Source organism: Halyomorpha halys, unplaced genomic scaffold, assembly GCF_000696795.3.
Source record: "Halyomorpha halys isolate HHAL.00 unplaced genomic scaffold, Hhal_1.1 Scaffold194.1, whole genome shotgun sequence".
Classification (NCBI taxonomy): Eukaryota; Metazoa; Arthropoda; class Insecta; order Hemiptera; family Pentatomidae; genus Halyomorpha; species Halyomorpha halys.
The window spans coordinates 634528-655474 of record NW_027108392.1 but is presented as its reverse complement, the minus strand read 5'-3'; the positions used below and the strand labels follow the sequence as shown (position 1 = coordinate 655474).

Here is a 20947-nt window from a genome sequence, read left to right as displayed (position 1 = left end):
AAAAGGGAATTCGCCCTCCAAAATCGGTTACGACAATAATAATAGTATATGTTTATATTCACTTTTTGAGATGATTCAGTCAATTTTTTTCAATTATTATACTTCCTTTGAATAATACATAAAATTGAATAAAAAGTAATAAATAAATTATGTAACGTTAAGTGTTATTTATTTTAAAACTCAATAAATAATTTCGTTGAAAGAAAATTTAATTTAAAAAAAATCTTTACATTAGTTAAAATGTCCAAAAAACGGTTCAAATTTCAATTCTTTGATTTCCCTCACAATGATCACTACGCACTGATGATTATACAATATTAAATAAGTGACAAATACGTTGCACCAAAATAAAAGAAAACGAATTAAGAGATTTTAAGAATACAGAACTCCCATGGAAATCACCAATCCAAAATAATAGACTACAAGAAGGAATACCGACCAGACTACAAATCGATCAAGCTTGACTAACCCTACAATAGATGCTGCTGACAGGTAGACAGTAACGTACCACTAACTGTTAAAACATACTGACAGACAGCAAGCATTTGACAGGAACTGAACTCTCATATAGTTTGGAAACTTTACTAAACGAAAATAGTACTTACATTCCTAAAATATTTTATTACTACCAGAAAACAATCATACACGAATATAATTAATATATACAAAATTTGATTTATCTACATTTTTATAATTATAATTAGACATTTCCTATTATTGAATTATTTTTTGTATCTTAATTATTACAACTATTCTCATATTATCTGCTGTCATCTAGGATAAAAAATAATATTGTAAGAGACATATCAGAGATTGAACGTCAGCTTGCACAGGCAAACATCACAATTGCTGTAGATTGAAAATTAAAATAAAAAGGATAAAAAATCAATTATAATACCTTAGTAGATAACAGTAAGCTCTCAATGTAGCTACATCGGGGTAAATAGTAAATTTGGTAAATGTTACATGTCAGACAAGTAAAGAAAATTTTGCTTGAATTTAGAGAAATGTTTAACGAATATTACAATCGTTCCTTAAGAAAAACACGCGACTAGAATAAATTAATAAGTGAAGAACAATACATGAGATACTCCTGTACATACTCCTGAAGAGATTTTTACCCAGTAAAGTGAATAGAAGATATTTTATCAATAAAATAACAATTTTCCATAAACACTGTTGAATACGCCTGATCATACGCATCATCCCTTTGATATTGGGGATAAAATAAACTGAAAGGGATTTAATGTTTATCAGTACTTCTAACAATATCCATCTGTTCTTTGCATCAAGCAAACATTTATTTTCATATAAACAAACTTCCCAAAAATAGAAATATTCCCGATATATTTGTACTATAGCTGGCAAGGACAAGGGCTTTCAAAATAACATTTGGCCTGGTTTGATAGGAGTTTGTTCCTTGTTGTATTATATTTACATACTAACAAAACTAACAAGTTTCTTCTTTCCTATTGCCATACATTTTTAATATGCAAAATACAAAAAAAATAATTTATTTGTTGTTAAATTTCTTAAGCCATATGACTTTCATATCAACATTTTTAAAACCAATTTAATTTAAAGTTAGCATATTTCCTGTAAAGTAATAATTTTAACCATTCATAAAAAAACCTTTTCTAGAATGAATGAATGAATGAAATAGCCTTTTTATTTATGCAACTAAATTAAATCATTACAAAGTATAATATAAACATTTAAAGAAGATAGAGAGAGAAAAAAAAATAAAGAAAGACATTTATATATAATAACAAAACATTAACTTCAATCAATTTTCTCTTCATCTTTCTTTATCCTTTCCTGCATAGGCCTTCCCTTTCGGGAGTATTAGCCAGCACTTCCCGGGGTGACCAGTCCTATTAAATTACAATTATGACATTAGGAGGAAAAAATTAATTAGTTCATTGTTCGGAGCGTATGAATTATTGAACACAAACTCATTGTGGAAGGTTCATCGGTGATATATCCTTTTTTAATACTCTCCATCCAATTTAAGTGAAGGTTTTCAACTTGTCTGTGAAGAAGGCATTCAGACGATTATTTAAATCTGAGCACTTTAGTAAAGTAGTATTCTGCAAAAAGAGTTTTTTTTCAACAACAGGATCATTAAGAACTTCTGGCCTTTTAGAAAGGGACATAATAGTTTTTATGAGAAAGTTTTTTTACCAAGGAGATACAAGAGCGCCTACTGTTGTTTTAGTGATCAGTTTTATGTTCGAGAATTGTAGGAGTTTACGATGTCTTCCTCCAATGCCCACTAAAGTTTGTTTAGTTTGTACTAGAGTCTGTAACTTTTATTTTTGTTTTGGATGATTCGTCGTCTTTTCTTAAAGGCATTTCTCAGTTAATACTTGATTTTCTAAGGCTTAGCGCCTAACATGTAACATGAGAGGAAACGAAATTTCACAAAAAATGAGTGTATTTAAATTCATTTTTGGACAAACTGAGATGTTGTTAGAGCAATCTTAAGAAAGGGCACTATTTTGTTTTTTTCTAAAAATGTAAAAAAAAAAATCTTTTTTGACTTTTCGATTTGGAATAGGCATACATCAAATGCGTAAAATATTCAGTTTTAGGCATATACTATTGATACCTTGGTATAGCATGACGATAAAAACGAGTTTTTATCGTTATTCAAAAAGAACCGAAAATCAACCATTCGAAAGTGCTATCTAGCGGCGTTTCAGGCTGGACATAAATGAAACGTAGCGTACCCATTATTGTTACTTACACTTTTTAAGTTATAAATAAAAAATAATTAAGGTTATACTCTTGTATTTTTATTTATTTTTTCTATTCTTGCTATAATTTCTGTCAAGAATATGAACTACAAATTAGTATGTAACCTCCCCTCCCCCCTCTCCCTAAAAACATTTAGAACAGTAGAGAAAAAGAACTTTAAAGATTGTATCCTCGAAACACACTACTAAACCTGCTTCAACGTCTGGAATATTATTATAACGCTCTCTAGTGGCGTCTCAGGTTGGTCAATAATAAAATGAAATATATTTATTTTGCAGGAGATATTACATACTTTAATTTGCTGAAATTAATTTCTTTAGCTACTAGCAAAAAAAGTATAAGTTCCAAATTGTAATTTTTCCAACTTTCCTTTGAATTCCATTTAAAAATCTAAGAGAACATGATTTAAAGTAGGGTACATTTGCTAAAATGGAGCTATTTACATCCAATAGTTCTTGAGATATAGCTTTTTAAAAAGCAATATTTCTTAAAAAGATTACTAGTCAATTAATTTATTCTGAGAAGTCTATACCTCAGGAACTATACGCCGTATTTATTTCTTTTACCACTCAAATTAAAGTTAGTTTATAGTAATATAAAGTAGTTGCTGAACTTTACCTTAGTAGGAATAGTAATATTCATGATATTTGCTAAAATAAATTGATTTATAGTTGTTCGGACAATAAGTTTTATTTATGAAAATCTTTATTCCAGAAACCATAAGACGAACAGATTAAAAGTACCAGCACTCAAATTAAAGTTAGTTACATTTATTATAAAATAGTTTATAACGTTTATCTTTGTAGGAGTAGTAGTTTTTATGATATTTGACAAAATACATCCACAAAATGTTAATTTCTAGTCATTCATATAATATGTTTAATTTTTGAAAAATATATCTCTAGACCCATAAGACCCACATATGTCTGCAAGCACTCAAAATAAAGGAAATTTAACTTACTATAAAGTAGTACATGTAGGGGTAGTAATTTTTATGATATTCGCATATGAATATAAATTTGGCAAATGAAAATTTATCCGAACACCTATATATCACTATTTATTCTAGCAAATATCATGAAAAATACCACTCCTACGAAGAAAAACACCATAAACTACTTTATAGCCCATTAAACTAACTTTAATTTGAATGCTAATATACATCTGTACGTCAAATGGTTTTTGAGATATAGATTTTTCAAAATAAATTCACTAACTTCTGATCTTTCACGACGTTCTGTACAACATTTTTATGAAATTTTGCTTTTTAAAAGCTATATATCGAGAACTATTTAATGCAAATAGCTCTATTAGGCTTATAATTTAGAAAATTCGCTCTACTTTAAATGAAGTTCTCTTAGATTTTCTATTGTTGTTGGTAGTTTAAATGATATAGAACTCCGAATGAAAAATTAAATATTTTTAATTTTTTGAAACAGCCGCCATTTTTTATTCCCACTACCTATACTTGGCAGACTAATCAATTTTGACTAGTAATCATACATAGTTTTCATTAAAGTAATCAAAAATTGCGGTGATAACTGCCTTTTTTCTCCTCAAGGGCTCTTGCACTATAAGATCCTCCATCAATACTCTTGCGAATAATCGCAATTAATTCCACTCCTCATGAATTTTACATGGTATTTCAACTAAAAACAATTCTAGACAGATTTTCATCCAAAAGTTTTTCAACTATCCTTTGTTAAAGAAATGTTTAATGTTATAAATGATTATTTATTGAAAACATAATTTTTTTTTTTCATAACATAACTGACTAAAGGGCTATGATTACTTTAAAACAAAATGGGGTTTCATATTACCTCCTCCCTCGCTTTTCGGGTGTATTTAAATATATAAAATGAGATTTAACAGTAGTATTTTACGCATTACAAAAACTTCTTTGAAAATCAACTTAAAATGGCTGAGATGTCATAATACTAATCTTACAGGAGTATGATACAGTTCTCCCACTACAGTGCCCATACTGTAATTAATAAGTTCGTTAATAATAGTTCAATTGCTCTACTTAATGGTTTTCCTTTCGTTTTAATTTTATTATATTTAACTTATATATTTTATGCGATTTCATAATAAATTTCATTGACATAACAACAAACTAACTATAGGTCGAGTCACATTCTATATTTACTTTACATAATACATTACAAAATGTAAATTAATAAAAAAAAAAGGAATAAAAATGGAAAGGACAGAAAATGAATATCGATTCAGATTTCATTATATTTTATGTAAACTGAACGTATAATGTAAATCAATCTTAATTCAGAAAATGAAAACTACTGATGAACCGATCAATAGGAGGAGGGAAACTAAAAAGTTCTGGATGAGAGATCTTCCCTGATTTAAAGAAACTTAATTAAATTACAGGAAGTAATTAAGCAAGCACTTCCAGCTATTTCCTTTGCTGTCCTGTCATTATATGTTAGCTATCAGACAATTTTATAATTTCCTTTAATTATGAACTTTATTAATAAATATCCCAGTGTAAACACAAAAACCAGAATTTATATATTTTCTCTTAATTATGTACAAGTTAGTTAAGGAGTGATAAATTGAAAAAGTTTTGATATAGATATGTATATTTAGAGTTCTACTACTGGGTAGTTTCTCGACACACTGTATCATATCATTATGTCATTATGATCAAATTTACTTGTATTTTTTATACAGTTGTAAATATCAATAAATAAATAAAAAAAAAGATATGTATATAGTGTCTACTTGCATTATTTCTTTTTAAATACACTTATATTAAATTACTTATCCAATATTTGTCAAACATATTAATTATGAAATAACAACTTTTAGATTTACAATATTCAGTACGCCAGTACAATAATATTTTGTGATATGTTATAACGTATACAGGTAGGTTATTGAGCAGCTGAGATGAGGGACTGCATGGCTCATGATAGGAGCAGGTCACGTAGATTCCAAATCCCAGTCTTATCATTCTGGGCGTGCTTACTCCTTGAATTTCCCCTCGTTGGGTTTGTGTGGTAGCAAGTTTGCACTTCTCTCTTGGATGATATTCTTGCTTCAGTAACAACGCAATGGCAACCTAGGTTTGAGTCAAGTATTATAAGTAGTATTACCCCATAAATATTCCGAACAAAACCTTCAAAACCGCCCTGCCATATCATTCTACAACTTTCTCATTGACCGGTTTTCCGAGATATGCAGTATATTATAAATCAGAAAATTTTTATTGATAAAAGTTAAAAATTGACAGGGGTATAAACGGGCTAATTAGTAACCTCAATACTGAACGGTGTTGCGGGTGTAGTATCTTGGCATTACAGATATATACGCTAGGTGAGCATTTATTAATATACATAAACCAGCGCTCAGGCTGGCTAAATTGAGAAGTTTTCTCTCAATATTCCACGTATGGAAATTTAAAAATTTATTTTTACATTATTAACTGTCAATCAGAATAATTCAGGAAAATTATTTCCTCAGGATGATGTTTAAACCACATTGTAAAAAAAATAAATTTATAAAAGAATAATGTTTTGTTTTATTTTTCTCCTAACAATTTTATCATATGTATGTATATAAATCAAACCTTCCTTCCAGTATACCTCCAATTGCATTATTAAAATTATTTAGTTTCATAAATACAACTCCATAATTTAATGTGAACCTAAGGCTTATTTTTTCCTAAATCATTTTGATTTATAGTTAACAACATAAAAATAGATCTCACTAAAAATAAATAAACAATCATAAGTAAGGTTTTCATAGTTAAATATGAAGAGAAAATTATGTTTTTATGATCTAATTTTGAGATGACAATTTAAATTTTCTAATAAACTGAATAAGTTTTAGATGTAAAATTAAAACACATGAAATGTACTATATATATTTTAGTGTGTCTTAAAAAATTAATTGATTTCATTTACACTGGTACGTTAAAGTCATTAGCTCATACAGGTTCGCTATTAACGAATGTATATTGTAGAGACGAAAATATAGATGACAAAAATCATATGAAATTTATCTAATAATAATGTTAATAGTGAAATTGCGATCCAAACTCTATCTAAACTACATCTTAGGGGATTCTATTATTTCAATGAAAATAAGAAACTTTTCCGTTGTATCGAAGGTCATTGCTGAGTTGCGCCAATGAACACCAAACGAAAGGAAGTTTTCCATCAGAAACAGAACGCTACCAATCTGGTGAAATTAATTCCATTTCTCTGAACTTTCATGAATTTTACATTGGCATTCGAACTCAAAACAATTCTCGACATGTCTTCACCCAAGTGTTCTACGAACATCTCATTTATTCAATAACTTTTCTTATCAACAATAAGAATCCATCCTAATCAATAAATTCTATTCATTATCTTAAGGTATTTTATTAATTCCATATTTCAGAGGTCTGAATTTTAGAAAATCTGTCATAAATATAAATTATTTATTATTAATTGTAAAATGAACAAACAAAAAACTATATCATCTGATGCGAGAAATTAAATATTCAAATTAATTTTATAGTTTGAAACTAGTTATCTGTTTTAATTTATTTTTCACCTCTGGAAAATGATATTAAGTGTGTAATCTGGTTCTATAAGAACTAATCAAGTCGATCTAGCATTGAATTCTATATGTTTTCCAGCGGGTTTAAAGACTTGGAAAAATATTAAAATCACTAATATGCGCACTATAGAAATATAAATACGAAGTTTACTCACGGGTTCCGTCGAATCGTGTAGCTATAGTGTCCAAGAAGGTGTTCTGCGGAGCGAGCAGCCCCCTGCGACCCGGCATTACTCAAAACCTAGAATTAAAATAAAAAGTTAATTAATTAAAAATATTAATTATATATACATTAGTGATAACATTGATTACATATATATTGATGATATATTTTCTTTTGAACAAAATGGAATGCATTTTGATAAAGTAAAGTCCATTTGGCTGTGAGGTAAATTATTAACTAGTCCAGCAATGAAAACTGAATTGTTTTAAAATCAAAATATGTAAGTCGTTCATTCGTAAGAAAAAAAAAAGTTATAATTTAGATCACAAAAAAAGTTTTGTTAAGTATTTGAAGAGTACAAAATTCCGTATAGATTTCCAATACTTCTAAACAAGAATAAAACCAGTCCTGTCTTGATTCCAGTGAATTACCAAACCGAAATTCGATTTTTGTATAAAAGATCAAAAAATAGAAAATAAAGCTTTTTAAGTTTTCCAACAATAATAATACTTTCTAAAATAGATTTGTTTGAATGTAGGATTGATTGCTCTAGCAAATGAGTATATATTATATGGTTCACTTGAATGTGAATGATTAATTTTTCGTAATAATTCTTGGGTCATTGTTCTATAAAAATATTTAAAAAATTGTTTTCTGATGTTTATCTGAGAAAGTTTTTTTTTTTTATAAATATGGCTTTTTATACTTTTCTAGGCAGGTAAAACTGTATAATATAAATAAAAATATAATAAGTAATATAAATAAATGAATTGAAGTGATTCTAAATACAAGAAGCCAAGTAAATAAAATAAATCATCATTAACACATTCATATTTATGAGAAGATGGTTGGGGGGTGCAGTCATGTGTGATGTACTAAGAAATTTATTCTCTAGGTTAGCTCAGAATTTGGAGTGTTTTCGTTTTTTTTTTTTTTTTTTTTTTTATGGATCAGTATGTACACTAGTATTATAACTATTGCCTGATTGTAAATATTTAGGTAATTTATGATAAAAAGAGAATGTATTTATGTATCTTTTACAGATTGTTTTTCGAACTAACATTTACATGTACTTGGCTCAGAATAAAATTTTGTTTTTGATAAATCAATAAAATGAAACTCATTAATGTAAGCATTGAGTGTAAAATTTAAATATTTTTGCCTATTTTGTGAAAATTTCCAACAAAAAAATTACAGGTCTCTCAAATCAAATTCAATGTCCTAATTTAATTAATAACGTAACTTAAATAAATAAATTATTCCTTGTAGGTAACCATAATAGATTAATGGATGAACAGAAGGTATAAAAACGATTTGAGTGTCCAGTCAAACAGTTATATTATAAAAGGTAAATAAATTCAATATAATTCCACAACCATCAACCACGCCTTGAATAGCATAAAGGGAGGCGTCGTAAAAGACTATTTCAGCTTTTACTTCATGTCATCACTTATTTAATTGAAGTAATAAAACGTGTAGTTGATTGAAATGTTATGTGCAATATTGTCCAGGAAAGGGACAAATTAAATAATAAAAGTGTTGATGCTTCGTACAAATTATTGATAATTTATTTATATATTAATAAATATATATATATATATATATATATATATATAAGTTATGGTAAGGTTAAGTGTACTAATAGCTTAAATTCTAACTCCTCATGTAAATAAACTCAAAGAATGTATATAAGGAGAATTAAAACCGAAAATAAATCAGTTGTTATCTCGAATACAAGCGTTTCATTTCCTTGCTCCTTTTTCATCTTTTTTTTTTTAAGTTTGTCTTCAGACATCTCATGGTGCCGAAACCTAATCGTTTTGTTATTATCGGTTTTTCTCTCTTTAGAGAATCGGCTATTTCCGACCTGGAGCGGTTCTCAGCAGAAATTGGCGAACTCAACCATCTCATTAAAGTGGGCGACCGCATCATCGAAAGGATGGAGTCCAAGGTCAATGAGGATCTGCTAGACAGAAATGATGCCGTCTCATTGAAAGCGGTCCTGATCTGCAGAATCAAAAGGAACATCCTCAACCACATTCAGGCCGGGGAGGAGACGTCGTGACCGTTAGTGAAAGAGCAATTGAAAAAGGCCTATGGGGGAAGCAGATGGACTCCCGAAGAAGATATTTTTTATATGTTCAGGGAGAAGAAGAGACATGGACAATCGAATGGACAGTGTGCAGCGGCGCTGTTCGCTCAGTTCAATCTCGTAACGGAGAAGATGAGGGAAACGGAAGAAGCTGATGTCCGTTGGAAAATGAATTTCCTGGCTGCCGTCATGAAGGTGACGAATAAAAGAGAGGGATTGCCGAGTGATCGCACATTCTTAGAGAGCGCTCAAGACATGACATGAGGGAGGAAGACACAAGGATGGAAACAGATGATGGGGGATGAAATCGAGTGTCATACAATCGTCTCCTTCGAAATCCGACGAGACCATGGAGGAGGAGAGATCAAAGGGATGTGGGCAGGGTGAGAGGTCCAGCTGAAGAACGTAGATCACCAGGTCAGACAACGAAACGGAGGCAGAAGAGAAAAGCGAAAATGCCACGGATGCGGAATAGTGGCCCCGTGTCCTCGCACTAAATGCTTCGAGTGCGGCGGCGAGAGCCATATAACCTGACATTGTCCCTACATATACAAAAGGAGGGAGATGGGACAAGGCGAGCCCATGGAAATTAATGTCCAAGGGTACTTCGTAGACGAGTGGACTACAGACCTTGCGATTTCTCCACTGGAATGTCTGAAGGGTCTGAGGAAAAAAAAAATTAGTTTTTCTTTGTTCGCTCAGAATTATGGCCAATAGCGGAATAGTGACAGCTGCAGTACTAAACCTTGCGGGTCTGAACTTCAACAATCAACCTACAGGAAACCCACCTCTAACAGAGATTCAGCCACTACCGGAAGTATCACTAGCGGAAGCTCATGCCACGACGCTGGAATGGATCAAAGTCCGCACGGCAACCGCTCAGAACTTAGGAAAGGCAGTTTCCAATCTTGAAAGGTTCACTGACTGATCGAATAGATGTGAAGGCAGCCGAACACATGCCTGACAGTGAGGATGCGGAGGCATTAAGGGCATCAATCGTTTGGGTAAAAAGAAGTATCCCTTATCAAATCCAAGCCGATGAGGAGACACCCTGGAGCGTGATCACGGCAAGATTGGAGAAGGCATTTGGAGGAGAACGGTGGGCGCCAGAAGAGGACATATTTATGAAGATTAGGGAGACGAAGAAATCAAGACAGTCTGATATGTCGCAGAACTCCAGGCACGCTACAACAGAATCACCGATAAACTCAGCGAAATGATGGAGACAATTCAGATACAAGGTCGGATGCAATTCCTATCTAATGTATTAAAGATTCAATTGGCAAAAGAGTTAGGTAAGAATGTGGGAATGCCGAGAGAACGCTCCTTCGTAGATTGTGCTCAGGAACTTATACAAAAGCGCCCGGGAACAGGAATCCAGAATGGATGTTGAAGAACCAGGAAAGGAAGATTTCCTACAATCGACCAAGGACTACTCCGCCACCCTAGAGAAGAAGAGAGTACAAGTATAGTGGTCGGGATAAATTACTGAACAGAGACAGAAGATCAAGAATTCAGAAGAAGCAAAACCAAGAACCAGCAGCTGCCGAGAAGACAGCAAGTGTTATGGTTGCCGGAAAAAAAAGGCAGTTATCTCTCCCCAATTTTTGATTACTTCAATGAAAACTACGTATTGGAGAAGTTTGTCGGGGGATACGGTCAGCAGAACAACATAAATAAACAAAACCATATTTATTTATTTTATGCCGACGTTTCGACCTGAGTTTCAGGTCTTCATCAGGGCTATAGAACAAAAGAGATAACAACAACATTTAGAGAAACATAAAATTGAAAAGAATAGTATACAACCAAATTTGGAATTATACAAAATATTGAATTGAATCATAAATGACAAAAAATTGATAACTGATAATTGAATAGTAAAAAAAAATTAATTGATTGATAAATGTGGAATTATCAATCAATTTTTTACTATTTATCTTCATATGCGACCTAGCTATGAGATTTCAACGAGTAGAATTTAGGATTAATACAACTTTATGGATAGCTGAATCTTGACTGTTTTTCAGTTGGGCAACGTAATTACTCATTATGTAAACTATTACTTAAAGGTAATCATTATATACTATGCACGTTTAACTACCAATAGTGAGTGCTGAACAGACCTTCTTGATAAAATCATATATTTTATACGAATAACCATAATATCGCTTATATTTCCAATGAATTGGAGAGAAGAAGAAAACATATCTACTGCGAGAGTTCTCGTAGTGCTAAACTAGTAACATAATCAATTTGAAAATAAAATCTGTACCCCTACAACCAATGAAGGATCAGGTATGTAGTTCTTTGTTAAGAAAGTACTGTTACTAAATCAACCGTTGTGAAAGGAGGTAATTTGGTCACAATCACGCTCAACCGCCAAATTTTTACTCAATTAAGGGTCCCCACTTCAAGAGGCTGAGTGAACCCCCAGAAGAATTTAATATTTTAACGGTATAATTTTAAATTCTATTAATTTCAATCATTTTTAAATTATATCATTAAAATATTAAATTCTTCTACTAAATAAAGCCTTTATTTGTATGTTTCCTTAAAAAAGTTTTTCCAATAAACGAAGAATGTTTTAATATTTAGATTCACGCTTCTATAAAAGAAAAAATATATTGACTTCAACTCCAATTAAAGAGATTTTTTAACCCCCTTTTAGAGTTTAGAGCCTAACCTCAACAGATATAATTAATACTTTAACGGGATAAGTTTTCAAACCTTCTCGTCTTTAGCGATATGAAGAGATCTCGATGAATACACCCAGCAGAGTTTGTTGAGAAGCAGTGACAAAGTTCGCTCCAACTTCGCTCAGCGTTCCACTCAAGTTAAATATTTGGTTTGGCTTGGTAAATAGGAAAGCTTACCTGATGAATTATTCAAATGTAAATCTAATTTTTTCTTCTTCATTTTTTTTTAAGAATTTCCCTTTGAGCTAATGTTAAAAAATAATGAGGAAAGAACATGAATTTAAATAAAGCACTCAACTCCCTTTGAATCTTATTTATAATCTCAGAAACTTTAATCATAAAAATTGTAGTCCTATTAATTTGTAAATTTATATTTGATATTTACTTCAACATTGTATTGGTTTTCAATGAATTATTTAATACTCTCTCATTTATATCCTCATTTTATATTATGTTATACTTTCATTTACTATATCGTTATTTATTGTGATTCCAATATTGTAATAAAAATAAAGTCTCAAATGTACATATGTATGTTCGGCATATATGACATATTATACGCACTAACTGTACAACTAATTGGTACGAGATGAGTGGTAACTCTATGGAGTAAGGTAATGTTCTCATACCTCCCAGACCCGGGTTTGAATCTTGCCATAGCAGATAATTATTTATTCACCATCAATCATGAATTGACCCAAGTCCGGGAGGACCCTCTTGAAACACACACATCTATATTAAAGTGGCTTAGGGAGATTCTCACATTTTGGACAGGAATGTGGCTTGAACACTTAGGGACGTGACGGCCGTGAGGGTTGGGACGCAGGTCCCTGTGCGCTCGGTTCGGAACGTTGTGGGTTCCAGTCCCTCCTAGGACAGTTAACATTCATTTTTCGGCTGTCGAGGAATGAATCTTGGCACTCCCACCTTGGTTAGTACTCGGTGGCAACTAAGGTAGCCGCCAGGAGTTGCCAAAAAAAGACCACGAGGCCCACTTGCCGGACTTGTTCCTCCATCAAATACCAGTACGAGTATCTTGGACACTTCCTCCTCTCGCAGTATGAGGGTGATGAAAATTTAATTTTGCTATTACTTATTACCTCAGTGAAAGAAAACATTGATTCATTCATTTCTCTTCTTTATCAGTTATAGTTTTCAGATTATAAATAATTGAATTTTATAGAGGTATCCGATGTAGTTTTAAGTACATTTTTTACATCAATTTCCGAGTATGGATGTGTTTTTTCTATAAGTTTATTCCATCCATTATTCGATTGTTTGCGCCTAGTATCAATGATTTCCTTTTCCAGATAACAGAAAATTTTCCACAATAAAAACATCATATTTAACCTCGTTTTGATTGACCGTAACATCAATATTTAAAGTATCAGACAATTTTTTTTTTTCATTCATTGTATGAACACAATGATTTCCAGCTTTCTGTAGTTGGATACATAACATTTCTATGAAAATTAATAATATCATGATTAATGATAAATGAATGGCAGAGATCAGACAATGTCCTTCGACAGCAGAATGGGAACGCCTATGGAATCATACCAAGACCCGATTGCAACATCGAAGTCCCAGTAGGAATAAGGAGTTTACTCTCAAATTAGAAAAAACAACTAAAACGTTTTATTAAAGCATATGATTACTTAAACATAGAATATTATTACTAGAAATTAGTTTTTAAAAAATATAAGATAAGAAATTATGAAAAATTATTTACTTAAGTGTCATACCGTGTTCCATGCATATAGCTGCGCTATCAATAAAAGTTAAGCCAACAGCAATCTTAAAAGGGTCATTAGCGTTATCTATAAAATGGCAATCTGTACCGCTACTCATGAAGAGTCAGAGGTTGAGTACTTTGTAAGGAAGTGGTATTTCTTGAACATGGAGGCAAATTGTTCACGATCACACTCAACGGCCAAATTTTCCCTAGCCAAGGCACTTTGTGAGGCTGGGTGGACTTCAGAACCCACAGGATCGACTCATGGCGACAATAGTGGAATAAATAATTATCTGTCAGCTGGAATCGAACACGGGTCCAAGAAGTAAGGGCCTCGCTCCCTAACATAATACACAAAAGTAATAATATAAGCATATAATCATATTATACTAATGCTAAAGGAGTTGTTAACTACTATTTTATGTATTATTTACTTATATACCTCATTTGTCAAAGCAGGCTAAAATTTTCAAAATTTTTTACTTAGGTGTCATATTGTATTCCTATTGGATTCCACGCATATAGCTGTCATAAATAACTTCCAGGTTTTTTGTAGTGGATTCAACTTCAAATCCAAATTCAATATCATAAAAATAAATATTACTAATTTTTCATGAGCTTATCTTTTAATAATGGATATAAAACAAATAAATTTTGTTATTTGTTAAAAACCAGCATAATGTGGATATATCGATCATATTTTCCAAAACTGTCTGATATTAAGTATTAACTGACTTGTAGGGATTGGAACCCATACTGCTCTGTTACTCTTTCTCTTCGACACTCGTTTATCACTATTGTTATATCACGAGAATAGCTATAAATCTCTACCCTAACTTAGACTTATCTTAGTCAAAATTTATTTAAAACTCAATAAGTGAAATTAAGAAGATTAAAAGTAATTGAATTGTTTCTTTTTCCAAAAGTCATTCGAATGATAGGAGTTCTATTTAAATCCTTTTAAGAGGAAGAGTGGATAAACTTTAGACTATAAAGCTCTTAAGTTGATAAAGGTCATGATTGAGTAATTAGGGATCTGTCGGAAGAATGGCTGGAGGATTAATTCAAACAATGCTATACCCTTGAATGCACTTCACTGCTATCCTTTGTTCAACTTATATTCTTGATTATACAATTCATTATTTTTATTTCTCCCAAAGCACAATTTTATATCGAATATGTCTATTCTAATTTACCAAAATTTATAAGTTGAATTAGAGCGTCACTTATATTAAAAACCAGCAACTATTAGAGACTCATGATACACGAAACAGGTAATACACTTAATAAACAAGTTCAAACTGCTCACCTGTGAACTTTGTGAGAAATGTAAAGCTATCCTATACAGGAATATATGGAAAAAATAAGTGGTAGGTGGAACTGATTCCTACAAAGACAGGGCTTAATTTTTTGTTTCTTTTTCGTATCTTTTGGACCTACTAAAAGTCTAGAAAAATCTAAGCGTACAAAATATCATTTTTGATAGCCATATCGAATTTTGTTTTTAATCATAAAAGCTAGGCGTAAAAAATATCATTTTTGACAGATCTCGAATTTTTTTTATATGAAGACATATAATTATTTTAAAGGAAAATCCATGATGAATATGGTCAAGGTTTTAAAAATAAAATGTCCGAAAAACGGAAAACTGAAAATCGTCCTTTTTTTTTTTTTAACTCATTGCTCAGTATCTTTTACTGTAAATAAGGAACGATAAAAATTGGATATCCTAGATTCTTATTAATTCTTATATTTGCTAGTTTTTTTTTTCAAATTCTGAGATTGAGTTTTCGAAATGTGCTTCATCAACTATTAAACATTAAGTAATACAAACAATAATTGATTTTTTTTCAAAGGTGTATTGTATGTTATTTGTCATTATACAGAAGAAGAGATTTACACGACTAAACTTTTCATAATTCACTATCTTACAAAAGAATATAATTTTAAACTGTGAGTTTCTGAGGCGCTAGCATATTTAGTTTACAGTTTGTTCCCTTTGTTTTTGACGGGGTCCGTTGTTAAACTTCTATATAAGCGGTAATTTAATGACCTTTAACGAAAGAGAAGCATTGGACAAAGTAAGAGGTCTTCAAATTCTTTTTCACTTTTTTTGGGTAGGGAAATGTCTAGTGAAGAAATCCAAAAGGATTCAAACCACAGTACCAAAGCATTAAATTATTTTAAAGCATTATCGTATGAATACGTTATTCCAAAAAGGTACTTCGAAAACAATCATTGAATTATACTTGAATAAAAAAAATGTTTTATTTTTTGTTATATTTTTTTTCGGAACTGGATTTTCGAATTGAGTTTTGTCAAATACGGAAATTTTATTTTTATTAATTAATTTCATATCACTCGCATTTCTACCAAACTTAGCATTATCAAGGATAATCAGTTGATTAACGAGTACAGCATAAATGAAATATTGAAGCTATCTAAATATACGAAAATAATAATTACTCGGTTGATTTCAAATAAGATACCCGTGGAAAGAAAGAGTAAAATTAATTTGTAGCAGCTTGACTATAAAATATACTTTATGCATAAAATTAGTATCATATAAGTATTTTATCTAACTATAATAATGCTCAACAAAATGTTACCTATTATTTATTAGTGTATTTTCTTATCCTTATTTGATCAAAACCAGCAATAACAATCAGTACAACTAACAACCAACTAACTCATTTGTCTAAACTGGGAAATAAAACAGTAAAAAGAGAAAGCACTGGGAGCCCAGAAGTGACAGTGATAAATCTAAATTTAGTTTTGTTTTGGAAGCAAAACATGAAGTATGGACCGGCAACAGGTGTAGTATCAGGTGCAGCAGTTCGGTCTACCGGCCAAGCAGTATCGTTTTTCACCACCACTCAGCTTCTATTTGTAGTCTTCGGTAAGTGATCGCTGGTCTCCACTTCTTCTAAACACTACACACTTAAGGACAGAGCAGGTAAAAAGTTTTAGTTCATGCACATCACCAGTCGGAGTGTATAAGTGGCCGTCGTTCTGTCGTCTTGGATTGGTTCAGAATAGTAAATAAAGTAAAATATAGAGAGAAAACGAATTAACTGAAAGAGAAAATTGAAATCTTGAATACAACGTATAAAAATATGATTTGACACAGTACTCTTCATGCTTGTGTTCATTAATCAAACTTGTATATTTTAAATTTTGTATTTATTCCTACATCTTTCTAAGCTAAAATGCAATAGCAGTAAATCATTAGTCACTTCAGTAGTAAATGGATATCATAAAAAAAAATATTTTTGACAAAAAACTTTACAATCAGGATTTTTTCAAAAACTTTACCATTTTTTTTATTTAAACGTAATATTTTTAAAAAAATATCATACATAGAGACAACAAGACCTACTAAGTATTATATAGGAATACCCCCCCACCGAAAAAGATTCCAAATAATATTTTTCAAACATTTAAGTGATTAGTAGCACGTCAGACAAATAAGAAAACTATATTGCTTTGCGTTTGACGTATTCTATAGATTGTACCATAAACTATAGGCACTTTTTTATGATTTTTGGCGAACTTTATTGATGACATATATAAAACTGAAAATGTCGTCAGAAAACTAGAACTTGATTCCCAAAACATTGCAACTTCTAATCAAGGAATTCGACCATCCAATATAAGTTAATATAAAATAAGTTTAATTTGCTTACTAATAAATTTTTTTTACTGCTTTATAATTCATTTAATTTTGTATAAGATAAATCTTTTATTTTCATTTCTTTGTATTTTGTTATCATTAAATTTTGTGTATCTCTTGGAAGGTTATTTTCTTTATTAATTTATTTCTTCATTATTTCTTTGTTCTTTTTGTGATATTTATTTAAGGTCCTCCGTTTTATTTTAACCCGAACCATTGAACATTTTACTCTGGGCAATCTCTTTCTAATTTTTCAATTCGCAAAAAACCCCTCGCCCCAACAATTTCAACACTGCGTATCTATTTTCTTTACAATATGAGGCAAAAATTTCAAGGCCCCCGCGCAAGGATGACACGCAAAATCGTTAAGGGGTTCAAATTAAAAAAATAAAAATAAAAACTAAGCAACAAATTGAATCAATTTTCTATTTTACTAAGAATAAATATTGCATATTATTAAAGAAAAACACAAAATTTGAATAATACATTCAAATAAGATATTTGCTTTATATCCTGAGGACGGCATAACCATTTTGTTTGTTACTAGAGGAAGCCAGAAGAAGTAAATATTGTGGATCCTACTTCCAACGGAGATGTAACTGCTCGAATCGGGAGGAAATGAAATGCAAATTTAGAATGGAAAATGGAAATGGATTGTTTGTAACTGAAGGAGGAGAAATCAGAGAGGCAGTGCTTGTCCGACTGGGCTCAAATAAAATTTCAGGTTACGATGATTGATCCCTTCTCCACCACATCTTAGAGTTGGGGAAGGAAAATTTGTCAAATAGTTAATGTCAAGCATGTCTTTTTTTTTTTTTTTTTTAATTTTTCCGAAAAATTAGAGCAATGATTAAATCATGTTTTCCTTGCATTGCCTAGAATAATGAAAAGTTATAGTAGTAAGTTTAGTAACCTTTTGTTTTTACTATTAGCTTATACAGCAATCATTAACAATGTAACTTATATCCAATCGCGGATGGCATACTTAAATCAGTTTTATATTTAATATGTAAACATGTAATAGCTAGGTTTGTCATATAAATAGATTTTAATATTCCCAAAAGTAAAATTTAAAAAATAAAATAAATTTTATTTTTAAATATGTTTATTAAATTTACAAGCATTTTTATTTAATTTTTTTCCAGAAATTAATAAGAAATTTCGGTTTTAAAAGCGTGAGCCTTATAATATTAACACTACAAGGAATAAGAAGCAATTCCTTATTTATCAAAATTAAATATTTATAGGCTAAAAATAGATGAAAGAAAACACAATATTTCTATGAGATAAAGTTTTTAAAAGATGTAAAAAAAAAACTGTCCAATGTCTGTTAAAACAATACCACATTAAAATTAAACAAATCTTACGAACTGGAATAAAAAGTTGTGTTCGGGCGTAATGTGGGGAAAAAATGCAACATCTACCATAAACAATCAACAGTTAAAGCTTATCGATTATTAATTATAATTATCTTCACATATACGTCAAATATAAATCGATTATTAATTATAAATATCGTCAAATATACGTCCTGAAGATGTAAATCGTCAAAATGTTTTTATTCTTTTGTTATTGTCGATTTGAGTGAAAACAGTGCAGAAAACAATACTGAAAGAAAATAATTCAATGATTCAATAATTCCATAATCATACTTGAGAAATTTATTTTATAAACCTAATTTAAATTTTCTATAAATTGGAAATAATTATTAACTTAAGATTACAATACAAATTTTGAACTTTTTAATATTATACTGTAAAATCTCTTTTAAATATTTTAATCGTGGTACAATAAAATAATTAAACCTTCTTTACCATACAAACTCACATATTTAATGAAATAATGATCTAATTTTCCATAATATTTTCTTATTTATATTTATGTATATGTTTAATATAATGTCTATATTTTTTTTTCATGTCAACAATAGACATTTCTAACATCTCTATGGGTATAAAAATATTTGTCTATGCTCTTTTAAAAATATAAAATTATTTTTTATCCTATTATCGTTACATTCGATTTAATTTAAAAGAATATTATTTTGAGTCAAAAAATTATTTTTTGTCTTTTTTTGGCCATTGAATAAAGGTAAATGATTTTTTTTTTCAATTCTTCTTCATGTCAATTACAATAGTGTAAAAAGAAAAAAGTCTCTCTTATCACACTCTAATAAGTACACTTATCTCAAAAAACTACAACAAAATTTTAACTTATCTTCAAATTGTATATTTGTGAAAATTAGAAAATTAATGGAACTGAAAATTCGATTGGCCAAAACGTAAATTCATACTGACCACATAAATGATAACAGATAACCAACGAAATTCCCAGCAACACTACACATTGGACCACCCCCTTCTCACTGATAATAATTAATTATTGTGTCTACAATCTCCCTTCGATATCAATTACAATAGGGGTACCATTTGTAGATGTGTATTACCATTACACTGTAACGTTGGAAATTATGTAATATATTGATAAGTAATAAAAATACAGAAAATATATTACAAGAGACGCCAGGTAATTGACCAATTTAGAATTTTAAAAAAATAGTATATACAGATGTTCATTCATGGCTTATGCGTAGGAGGACTTTCTCTAGGCGAACAAGACGTGAAGATCAAGGCTAACGCCGTGTCACTCTCGACGAAGGCCAGGTGCTGTGAGGATAATTAGACAGCCTATACGCATTTGCGGTTTCGATTTTAGCGCATTATAAATCTCAAAATTCGTCTCTTCACAAGGTTGAAGATGGTACACCAAAAGAACATCAGATGGGACAGATTGGACTGAAACACTGTGATCGAAAAACATAGGTCCCCATCGTACCTACAGTGTACTCATCAAATGAGCAAGTAAAATTTAGTCAATTTATTCCTAACTAGAAACCGTATAATACTCTTTGATTTTGTTTTATAGGTGCACAATATTACTAATGTCAGTTTTTTTTTATGTTTTAGTTTTATTATTAAAAAAACCCAGCTGGTGCCTTTTCTTTTTTTTAGTTTAATAGTTCCTTATTTGATTTCATTTCGCTATGTCATTTTAATTAAATAAATTGTAAATTCGTATTCATTTTCTACAAAACAAAATTATCATTTCAATGCCTATTATTGCTACCATTTACAGTAATAGTTGTATGATCAAAAAAGAAAAAAAAAAGTTGGTTTAACCTATCGCTAACAGCCCAGATGAAGCCATGCAAAGTGGGGCGAAACGTCGGACATTAAATAATTAAAACTATTTGTTC

The 20947-nt window shown here is 30.5% G+C and overlaps 1 protein-coding gene across 2 annotated transcripts in view; it reads right to left on the bottom strand.

Moving 5' to 3' along the window:
• Window positions 1-20947, bottom strand: part of Elk (Eag-like K[+] channel) — a 477962-nt gene that overhangs the window by 372438 nt on the left and 84577 nt on the right. For both annotated transcript variants that reach the window (XM_067046711.1, XM_014418388.2), the window contains exon 2: window positions 7485-7570. In XM_067046711.1, coding sequence (XP_066902812.1) covers window positions 7485-7560 — 76 coding nt within the window. In that variant the 5' untranslated portion in view covers window positions 7561-7570. The remainder of the gene's footprint in view (window positions 1-7484; window positions 7571-20947) is intronic.